This window comes from Glycine max, chromosome 4, assembly GCF_000004515.6.
Source record: "Glycine max cultivar Williams 82 chromosome 4, Glycine_max_v4.0, whole genome shotgun sequence".
Classification (NCBI taxonomy): Eukaryota; Viridiplantae; Streptophyta; class Magnoliopsida; order Fabales; family Fabaceae; genus Glycine; species Glycine max.
In genome coordinates, this window is record NC_016091.4 from 11,829,397 (window position 1) to 11,840,985 (window position 11,589).

Sequence of the window (11,589 nt, forward strand, 5' to 3'; positions counted from 1 at the left end):
ATTTACATGTCTTTCATTCATTTACTTAATTTTGTTTTCAATAATTTTTTATACAAGATATAAAATTATTGATCTTCATGAAAGTGATTATAATGGAATAATTTAAGTTACTTTGATAAAAAAATAATTTGGGATTTGTTACGTAATTCATTTGTTTATACAAACTTCTTTGACTTTAAGTGGACAATATTGTCAAAATTAATTTTATACTTGTATTTGAAAAATATTCATTTTCAATTATCTTCTATCATTTCTTATTAATAAATAAGTTATACATTGTAGACATTTGAATTGAATTTAGATTTTTCTCAATAGCATAAACAATTAATAAAATTGTTAATATAATTTTTTATATAATAAAAAAATTCTCTTCAAATTTATGCATGTAATAACGGGTATTATTTAGTATATATATATATATATATATATATATATATATATATATATATATATATATATAAAAGTAACTGGCTTTAAACTTTGTGTAAAAAATATTTAATGTGCATTATATATCCCTTTTTTGAAAATACTTAAAATTAATACAATTTTAATTTTAAGTTGTTTAGAAAATTTAATTGTTATTGATTGATCGTGTAAAATAGTTATACATTGACAAATCACATATGTTGAAGATGATAATTTATGATTGAATAACACTATAAAACTAATTTTTATACTATCAGTGCAGTTAAACTTTATCACTAAAACAATTAAGTTGTTACTTTTAGGATGAAAATAAAAGTAACTACTTAAATAAAGATCCCATTTAAAACTTTCACAATATCAAATAAGTTAAAGGTTTAAAAGTTAATGTTGGCTACCTTAAAAAAAAGTTAATATTGACTAAAAATAAAATTTCCTCTATTTTTCATATTGATTATGGATTTCTCTTCTTTCATAGAGGTGTTATTGCTTCAATGACTTTATTAGATTAATTGATTAACAATTAATATATCATTATTCGATAGAATTAGATTTTATCTTCTTTCGCATCAATATCATGATAATAAAAAAAATTTGATTAGCAAATATTATTAATCAATGTTAACTTAAATAAGTTTTTCAAAATGTCTTGATTGAAAATACTCTCACATTTTTAGAAAAAAAAATCCAATGCAATGAATTCTATCCATATATATCAATTCCACAAAAAAAAAATAAAAAATCATATATATCAATTGGTGAAAGATTAAAAAGTGAATAGAGAAAATACTTAACATTATAAAAAATAAGCATGATTAATTGACATAAAAATATTCCACTTGCAAACAAACAATTAATTCCATATTCTAAAATCTCATATAAAGAAATAAATACGTACCATTCTATTTATCACAAAAGGAAATAAATCCAGAAAGTTATCATTCTTATATACTTATATATGAAGATTTTTTTTTGGTAACGGAACGGGCATATGCAGATTAATATATATTTATATTATTATAACATTTTATTCTTTGTTTCACCTACATTGATTACATCTAATTTTATTCATATTATACCAAATCAAACATACCACCACCCTAAAATACCATAAGTGCAGAGCAGATGCAGTATATAAAGGCTGTTTTATATAAGTATATAACCTATGGTTTTGCAATAATCCAAAGGAATTGAAATTGTCATAAGGTAAGGTGTGTGAATTTATACATACATAGATTAAGGATTTAGGACCAAAGAGGGAGATATGAATGTGACAAATAAGCCAAACCCAGATGGTTCCACCAATGGGTTTCAGTCTCAGCTTCAAGTTCAACAACAAAATGGGTGGGAGCAGGGATCATCTAGACTCAGACCCACTAAACCTTACCCTGCACCAACGGCTCGGTACCAGGACATTGTTCGTGATGCAAACCTCTTCTGGGGAACGCTTCAAGCTTTTCACAAAATACTTGGCACCAAATACAAGTACGAATTTAAATACCCTCTTTTCAATTGCTCTCTTTCAGTGTGTGTTTTGTTGCTGATTCTTGTTTTTTTCCTTTATGGGGTTAGTTAATTTGTTTATGGGGGTGTCAATTTGTGTGCTTTTTGGTGTGTTTTTGTTTTCTCCCCCACATGGCCAGCTATCTTTTTTAGCTGATGGTGAAAAATGAAATTATGAAAATTGCTTGTTTTGTATTGAGTTTAGAGTTCTAAAGCTTGCATGGTTAGTTAATGATCATGAAAATTGTCATGTTAGTGCTTTTTGCTATGCTGTTAAAACTTGCCCTGGTTCTGTTGGTCGGGCAATTGGGAAAATTGTGGTTAATTGATTTTCTTGATGTTTTGGACTTTGGTCTGGTTGGCTTTAACGAGTTTGATGCTTCCTTCAATTAATTTTATAGTACACCTGTTATTTTCTCCTGTCTATTTATTTGCACATGGAGTGTTGAATGAAGTCTGGATGATGCAGAAAAGCAATATAATTAAAATTGATGTCACTTTTCCTCTTTTGTTTGTGTAGGGTTGCTACTGTGGGAGGAACGTCACTTGATCTACATCGCCTTTTTGTCGAAGTTACATCTCGTGGTGGGATTGAAAAGGTTGCATTGCGTAAATCGTTCTCTATTAATTGTAGAAAATCAGTCCCTTTGTGTCTGAAACAAATGTGTTTTGTTTTCTTTGTCTAATTTTCCTTTTATTTATGATGTGATTTTGGTTGAATTGAGTTTGGTTTTCTTTCAGCAGATTTGGTGCTGATTGTAGAGATTTTAGGTTTGAGATTTATCTATGATACAGCTCTGTGCTCTGTTAGATTCAATTTTTCTCTTTGATATAACTGTTTAAAAATGACCCTCCTAAGCGTTTCTTAAATTTATGTAGGTGATTGTTGATCGTAAGTGGAAGGAAGTGATTCTGACCTTCAATTTCAAAGATACCATAACGAGTGCATCATTTGTGGTGCGCAAATCCTATCTATCGATGCTTTATCACTATGAGCAAGTGTATTATTTTGGGAGGCAAGGCATTCCTCCCCCAACACCTGGTAAGAAAAGATGATTTTCTTTTTCCTCTCTTGTTTGAGATCCTACATCGACCAGTAATATGGCCAAACTAGAGGATATATGTGGGAGACATCTCTCACTTCTTGAGCTTGTTATTTGGTTGAGTTAGGCCCAAACCCAAATTCTAAAATGGTACTAGAGTTTATCCTACTAATTGTTGTTGAGCTTATCAGGTCTTGAGATATTCAGTATTGGCCAAAATAGAGTATATAAGTGGGGACAATTCCCACATATTGTTTTTGGGATTGAGTTAGGTTTAAACCCAAATTCTAAGATGGTAGCAGAGTCTATGATAATGATTGTTGTTGGGTTCATCAAGCCTCAAGATGTCCAGACCTCAGTGCGAGGGGGTGTCATAGATTCTACATTGACTAGTGGTATGGTGAAAATAGAATATATAATAGGGGCAACTCTAACCTTGAGTTTGCTTTTGAGGTTGACGTAAGTCTAAACTCAAATTCTAGCATGGTATCAAAGTCTATCCTAGTGATTGTTGTTGGGTCTATCGCGCTTTGAGAGGTTGCATTGGAGACCCCACATCAAATAGTGACATGGCCACAATAGACTATATAAATGAGGGACAACTCTCACCTCTTGAGTTAGCTTTTGGGATTGAGTTAGGCCCAAATCCAAGTTTTAAGACGTAACCATGCTGTGATTTTTTTTTTTTTCATCTTTGACTATTCAATACTTTCATTTACCCAGATCTTATGATTAGAGGCCAATCAGGCCAACCCTATAGCTCCACAACCATTCCAGAAGTTGCTGCTGTGAATGATTCACCTGTTCAGAGTAAGCCAACATATAGATCTGTGTACTGCTTTGATACTTCATATATTCATTTGACTCTATATTTTTGTTCTCTTAAAACTGTGCTTAATGAGACATAGTCATAATCTCCAAATTACTAAAACCTTGTTTGAGCAATTTATGTAAGACCGTTTTTTAATAGAATGTACTTGGGAAGAATCAATTTTGGAAAAAGTTTCTTTTAGTAGACAGAGTCCTTTGTTTCACATAAAGTAATTTTTAAGAATCAATTTGTTTGGACAGTATGATGTATAATAACTTTGGGTGGGAAATTACCAAAATAAAAATTAATGCATTTTATTGTGTGTGAATATTTAGTACTTTAATGGAGGCCAAACTTGATTATTAAGGTTTTGTTGAAATCTAAGGTTTAGGTAGAAAATGTGGAAAACAGATAAAAATGTTTACAATATGATGAGACTAATATTAGATGTTATAGGATACCCTAACCTAATGTTCAAATTTGTATTAATTCTTTGTTAGATACTAGTACTACTTGTACTGGTCCAAGATAACTTAAAATATGACTGATAGCCATAATATTGTGACAGATTACATGACTGGAAAGCTTTAAAACATACGATTGCCAGCTTCCTTGTGCCAACAATTTTGACACATTTCTCATGATTTAGGCTATACTTTTTGTTGTCATCAATAAGCAAGTTGAAGATAACACCTACAATATTTTAATGTGATGTGAAAATAGAAGTAGGGAGCATGCTTTTCTTAGAAAATTTATTTTTTCTCGTCCTGTGATTATTAGTAAATATTGGCTTCTGTTCTTTTGAAATTGGAAGTAATGAAACAAATCACTGTTCTTAATGATTTGTTTCTACAACTTTCACTTTGCATTGCTTTGTAGCTTTGTGTTCATCCAATCGTGGTAAGTGGATATACTTCTCATGTATAACTGTGATAAGGATTTGCTTTCTAATTTGCAGGTACTCCAGTACAGGCACATGATGATATGGTTTCTGGAACAATTGATGCGAAATTTGATGGTGGATATGTAGTTACAGTGATTCTAGGTTCTGAGCAGCTGAAAGGTGTCCTGTTTCATGTTCCTGATAATGTGTCCCAGAGTTCTCATGCCGAAGGCACATCTAGTTCACAGAATCTTGGTGATGGCACATCTAATTCACAGAGTCGAAAGAGAGCAAAATATGCTCCACGTGATCCATTTCGGCCAAAGTCGAACAGGAGCGGTTACAACTTTTTCTTTGCTGAGAATTATGCCAGGCTGAAGCCCTCATATCATGGGCAGGAGAGAGCAATTAGTAAGAGGATTGGGTTTCTATGGAACAATCTGTCAGAAGCTGAAAGACAGGTATAGGTGCACTCCTTTCACCCATGACGACAGTTTTGTGCTTTTGTTTTGTTTTGCTGCTGATTCCTTTTTCTTTTTATAATTTCACATGCTGGTCTCTGACATATAGTGAAGATGAAGGGAAATAAATGGAAAAGTTATGTGTATCTGGACTAGTTTTTCAGGCACATGGATCATTTTCCTTCTTTTCCCATCATTTACCTCTTACTAATCAGGCAAATGCTGCATTTCAGAAAATTAATGACGTGTGTATTTTTCTGCTTACAGTTTCTATGAAACCTTACCTTGATGCTACATACTTTGTTGCTTCTTATATTTTCATTCTATGTAGCTATTATTGATGGAGTTGCTAATCTAGATTCTAGATATGTGTTAGATCTCAAAACAGTTTCTGTTCTCTTCTTTGTACACATGGTTTGATTCTTAGCTATTTTTCATTCCAACCTAGAACTAAGCTAAACTTGACATTTGAGATAATGTTCCCCCACAAGTTTTATATTTTAAAACTAACTATTTTTCTATTTGCTTATGGAAGCTATAAGGGATAACCAATTGTAATTCTATGTGGATAATAACGGCTTCTTAAATGTGAGAAAATATTAGGAAGGCTATAAATATAAGAAGGGTTATATTTGTTTTGGTAATAATAGCCTTTTGCTTTTTTTTTCCTTTTATAAAATTTAACTTGTCAGAGAAAAAGTTGGGTTAACCATAGAATAAAAATACATTAGCATGTTGACCAAAGTTCAATTCTTTGTTGTATGTATGGAAAAGATTTTGTTAGGAGACACAAAGCTCACTTTGGTGATCTTTATGTCTTGAAGGGCTCAGTCTCTACCTATCAGCTGGAGATACCTTCAGTGCTAAAAAAAATGCATTTGCTTGCCAAAAACAGAATATCGATGTGGGGCTACCTTATTTGTTTGGGGTTATATTCTGGGATTATTTATCTCTTAGATTTTCTCATGCGTTGTTGTTTTTTTTATTTTGTGTGTGTGTGCGTGTGTGAATTTGATGCAGGTTTATCAAGAGAAAGGGATGAGAGATAAGGAAAGATACAGGACTGAACTGATGGAGTACAAATCCAATAATTCAACTCCAAATGCTCAATAGGCTGTTTTATGTAATCCTTAGATTGCCATTTCATATGTTTTTTCTTTTGTTCTTTTCCATTTTATATGTTTGTTATAGTTCATTTTCTTATCATTCTGCATAGAAGCTTAGAAAGAGTAGCTTTGTGACAATTCTGGTGTAAATTAGGCTAAATGGTTTTAATAAACATCTTGTAGCAGTTCATTTATTGTTGTTGCTCTAAAACCAATGGTTCTTCATTCAATTTAAACATGTTATTTGTATGTTTACATTCCATTTGTGATATGGTAATCTTGTCACCCCGAGATGCTCATTAGTTTTAGAGGTATTACCTTAAGCCTTGTTTGTTTACTGTTTTCAGAAACAGTTTTCTGTTTAGAGGTATATGGTAGTCTTGTGCAATTGGCACCCAGTGAGGAGTTGCCCAAAAATCATGATTTGCTTGGAATTAACTAAAAATATGTTTGGGTGGTTGTGAGTTTTTTGTTTTTTGGTTTTATGTATTTTTCAAAACAAAACATGTTTACCAAAATTGGAGTTGAAATGTTTTTTAATTTATTTTCAAAACACTTTTATATTCATTTTAAAAACCAAGAAAAAAGATTTCATAAATTTTATTTTTAGTTTTAAAAAAGCACACACTTCTAACATTTGAAAATGACATTTTTTACTGTTACCATTATCGACACTGTTACGATCATTGTCACTGTCGCCAATGTCACTTTTATCACTGTTAGTGCCATCGACATTATCATCAATGTCGCCTCCACCATTGCCTCCTTAACTATTACCACTACTACTATTTTTATCACGGTCATTGTTTGTTATTATCATCGTCATTAATGCTACCTTTATTGCTACCAACATTGCACCACCACAAGATATTGCTATCACTCCCCCACTACTATTATAACCACCACCACACATAAGCACTTTCAAACTAATTGTAATAGGATAAGAAACTTTCAAAATGAGTTTATTTTGAAACTAAAAATTGGAGAAAAAACTAAAACTAAATTTTTAAAACCAAAATTATTTGTTATTTTTAAAAATGTCAAAACTCAACTAAAAATCACCCCAAACAAGATCTTATTTAAAACGATTATATAAAAATTTAACATAAATAGATAGAGGTTTTTTTTATAAGCAAGCATACACATATTGTCTAAAATAAACTCATTTAAATATTTGTTTAGAACAATTTATTTTATTAAATAACTTAATTATTTAGCTTGAAATTCAAAGATGAAATGTTAAGAATGATATGTATTAGGTTATTATGTTAATTAAATAAGACATATATTATTGTTAAGATTGTGATAAAATTAAAGTGCGAGAGATAATGTGAAATAGAGTGATGTATACATTTAAGAGAAAAAAAAATATTATGCATTCATAGTACGGTAAGTTTGTTGATTTTTTACAATAAATATTTTAAAAGTCACATTAATAGTGATTTGTGATTGGATGATAATACAAAATTATTTTACATTGTCAATGCATAATCCTCAAATTCTATATTTAATGTGAAAAAGGTTATCGGTAGAAAAAAAATCAAAAAAAATATTTTCCACCATCTTAAACATGTCTTGAAAAATAATACAATATTAAAAAAAATGTGATGTGTCAAATGACTCTTTTCTTTTTGTGTTAAATTAAACTTGTCAAATTCCAATCTAACCAGCTTGAACCTGTGTCTAGTGCTTGACTCATTTTGTAAAGCTGCTGGATTTAAAGTCATTTAACAAAAGTCCAAGTTCATAGCTTCAAAAAAACATTTCTAAGGATAAGTCTACCTTGAGTTTGGTTACACATGTTGTATTGACAAGTATCTTGGCTATCCTACTCTGACTGGGAGAGTTACTGAGATAGACTCTAATTTCATTCTAGACAAGATCCAAGGCAGATTGACAGGATGGAAAAACCTCGTCTAGAGCTTTCTCTCTTTATAATGTGTTGTCACTGGTATTCCATACCACCACAATATTATTATCTTGAGTGATGATACCTCTAGAAAACAGCCGTGTGAGTTATGAATTGTTGGGGAGTAGTTATTAGAGACCCCTAGATATTGTCCTATAGGTTCCCAAATAGGGGCAAAGAGCAAACACGCTCCGTGCCATTCGTTCTCATGCATTTTTTGGTAAATAGCACTAGTTTATAGTTTTGCTAGTGATGTTTGGTTTCTTTAGAGTAATACGTAACCTTTTTAATACTACGTTGAGGCGCCATCATGCCCAAAACGTAGCATTAAAATTGGATCTCTGCAGTCTCGTATGTGTGAATTACCCCTTTGTGTTGTTTTCTTTACGTTTCATGCATACGCATTGCATCATCCATGTCGTAGTCTTGATCCACCCCTTTTTTAGGTAAATGATGGGGACAAATCAAAACGGCAAAAGGTTTTATCAAGTCAAGGTTAAAAGTCTAGATGTAACCAGCCTCAAGGAATTGAGACGATTGATGGGACCTCTCCAAAGGCAAGCCTTCCGCAAAGTGTACGGGAAGATTCTAGATTTGACCATAGCGGAGGTATTTACGGAAGCTGTCATATCCCTCGCCCAATACTATGACCAGCCGTTGAGGTGTTTCACGTTTGGGGACTTCCAAATGGTACCGACTATTGAAGAGTTTGAGGAAATATTAGGATGCCCTCTTGGGGGGAGAAAACCGTATCTTTTCTTCGGGTTTCTTCCCTCCTTGAGCAAGATTGCAGCTGTGGTTGGAGATTCGGCAAAGGAGATGGATTGCATGAGGCAAACTCGGAACGGTGTAGTGGGCCTGCCTCGGAAATACTTGGAAGGCAAGGCAAGGGATATGGCGGGCCAAGTGAAGTGGGGCCCGTTTGCGGATATATTAGCTTTGTTGATTTTTGGGGTTTTCCTCTTTCCAAACGTTGACGGTTTGGTGGACTTAGCCGCCATTGATGCTTTCCTCGCATATCACCATAGCAAGGAGAGTCCAGTGGTGGCTATCTTGGCAGATTTGTTTGACACCTTTGACCGGAGGTGTGAGAAAAACAGTGCATGAATTGTCTGTTGTTTACCCGCTCTCTGTGTGTGGTTGGTTTCACACCTATTCCAACAAGACACAAGACACCCGTGTCCGCTTCAAAGTTATCGCTCATGAGCCGGAAAAGGAAGAGTCGATTGGGACCAACATTTGGCTGGGATAGGGGGCAACGCAATCAATTGGTTTCCTCATTGGAAAGAAGGCAAGGAAGGAGTTCTTTTCTTGTGTGGGGACTACCCTAATGTTCCATTGATAGGGACTAGGGGTTGTATTAATTATAATCCCGCACTCGCCATAAGACAACTAGGGTACCCCATGAGGGGAGCGCCAACAAAAGAAAGTCTCTCGCCTTTCCTTGTGAGGGATCTAGGCGCGCAAAGTCTCAAGGTGATAAAAAGAGTCCACAAGGCGTGGAGAAGTCCGTTGAGGAAAGACAAGGAGCTTTGAGGCATCTGAAATAGCGTCATCGGAGGCTATCATGGATGGCTAAGAATTCACACGTGAGAGTTAGATTGGCTCTCCAAGTTGAAAGTTATCGATGAAGAGAACTTTGAAGCTCCGGAGGAAGATGAAGAAGTCCGAGCTCTAAAATTAGAGCTAGGGAAGGCAAGACTCGCCAAGGAGAAGTTCAAATTAGCCGCTACACACATCCAGAAAGAGTGCACCGAGTTATAAGAGGAAAACGCGGCCACTGCAAGAGCCCTTGAACAAGAAACTAAAAGGGCCCGCAAGGAGGAATATGGCCGAGAGTTAGCTGCTTGAACAAGAAACTAAAAGGGCTCAAGCTCTGAAGAGAGGAAAGAGACCGGTCACGGCTGCATGGCATGATCTTAAAAGAAGAGTTAGCTGCTTGCGCAAGGTCCAAGAGGAGTTTGGCTCAACACTTGGAAGCCACGGAGCAAAGCATGCTAGCTATCATAGGGCAATACAAGGAAGAGTTGAACCAGTCTGTGACCCATGAACAAAAGCTAGCGGAGGATTTTGCACAGGTGTACGCCGAAAAAGAAGCAAGAGGGAGGGTGATTGATGCATTGCATCAAGAAGCGACTATGTGGATGGATAGGTTCGCCTTGACCTTGAATGGAAGTCAAGACCACCCGCGTCTATTAGCCAAAGCAAAAGCCATGGCCGAAGTGTGTACGGCTCCCGAGGAGATTCATGGGCTAATCAATTACTGTCAACACATGATAGATTTGATGGCCCATATAATTAGAAACCGTTAGGTTCTCTTGTAACACCTTTGTATAATCTTGGCTAGATGAAAGCTTTGTTCTTTTTATAAAATGAGAAGTTCTGAACTCATCTCGTTATCTAAAAAACCTTGGGGTGGATCCAAGTGCTCCGATCATTCATTTGCATATTCATGTTTTGGTGGCATACTCACCGTTGTTTATTTCTTTAGGAATTTCATCATAACTAAGAAAACACCAAGGCACCCCTATAACACTCGATCCAGAAAAATGGATAATGAAGAGGGCGTGCAGGAACAGATGAAGGCCGATCTATCGGCCTTAAAAGATCAAATGGCTTCCATCTCGGAGGTCATGTTAAAACTCCAGAAAACTATAAAGGATAAAGCCACGACAACCGCCTCCAGTACAGTTAGGGAAGCGGAGCCGGTGCTGCAGCCCGCCTTAAATCCGGGCCGAGATAGAAACACGACAGTGTTTGGTCGGAGGTATAGTCTGCAAGCTTACCCCTATGGCTTGCCTCCGGACTTCACTCCCCGTGCCACCCCGGAAGATTTAAGTCAAGCCCCTACTTTCGAGGAGCAACTCCCACCTTATGACGACTATCCCGGACAAGACGATGAGGAAGGAGATACCCATCTCGGTCCCCTGCTCCACCTCAAAGATCCGTCCCCCATGAACTACCCCAACCAAACATAGTCCGCCATATCCCGGCTTCACCCACACCCGTAAAAGAATCTGTTCCCTTCGTGGAAGATAAGGGAAAGATTGAGGGCCTTGGCAATTACCCATTCTCGGATCTAGCGGACTTATGTCTCGTACCCAATATCGTCATTCCTCCCAAGTTCAAAGTACCAGACTTTGATAAGTACAAAGGGACGACATGTCCAAAAGGGCATCTCCGGATGTATTGCCGAAAGATGGGGGCGTATTCTGCGGACGAAAATTTGTTGGTCCATTTCTTTCAAGACAGCTTGGCTGGAGCAGCAGTAGCATGGTATACCAATCTGGAAGCTTCCCAGATCCGATCATGGAAGGACTTAGCAACCGCCTTCATTAGGCAGTACCAGTACAATACAGATATGGCTCCTAATCGGAATCAGCTTCAGAGTATGACTAAGCGAGAGCATGAGTCCATTAAGGAATATGCCCAAAGATGGAGAGATCTCGC

General features: G+C 35.4%; 1 protein-coding gene across 2 annotated transcripts; it reads left to right on the forward strand.

Moving 5' to 3' along the window:
• The first annotated feature begins 1,498 nt into the window (after positions 1-1,498).
• Positions 1,499-6,420, forward strand: LOC100793029 (high mobility group B protein 10). 2 transcript variants are annotated; one of them, XM_014774621.2, is made up of 6 exons: positions 1,499-1,908; positions 2,447-2,525; positions 2,806-2,968; positions 3,693-3,779; positions 4,739-5,124; positions 6,145-6,420. In XM_014774621.2, the coding sequence occupies exons 1-6, from the start codon at positions 1,688-1,690 to the stop codon at positions 6,235-6,237; spliced, it is 1,029 nt and encodes a 342-aa protein (XP_014630107.1). In that variant the 5' UTR covers positions 1,499-1,687; the 3' UTR covers positions 6,238-6,420. The 2 variants fall into 2 exon arrangements, with proteins under 2 accessions (XP_014630107.1, XP_014630108.1); XM_014774622.3 differs by lacking the exon at positions 3,693-3,779 and having other exon boundaries at positions 1,504-1,908.
• The last annotated feature ends 5,169 nt before the right edge of the window (positions 6,421-11,589 follow it).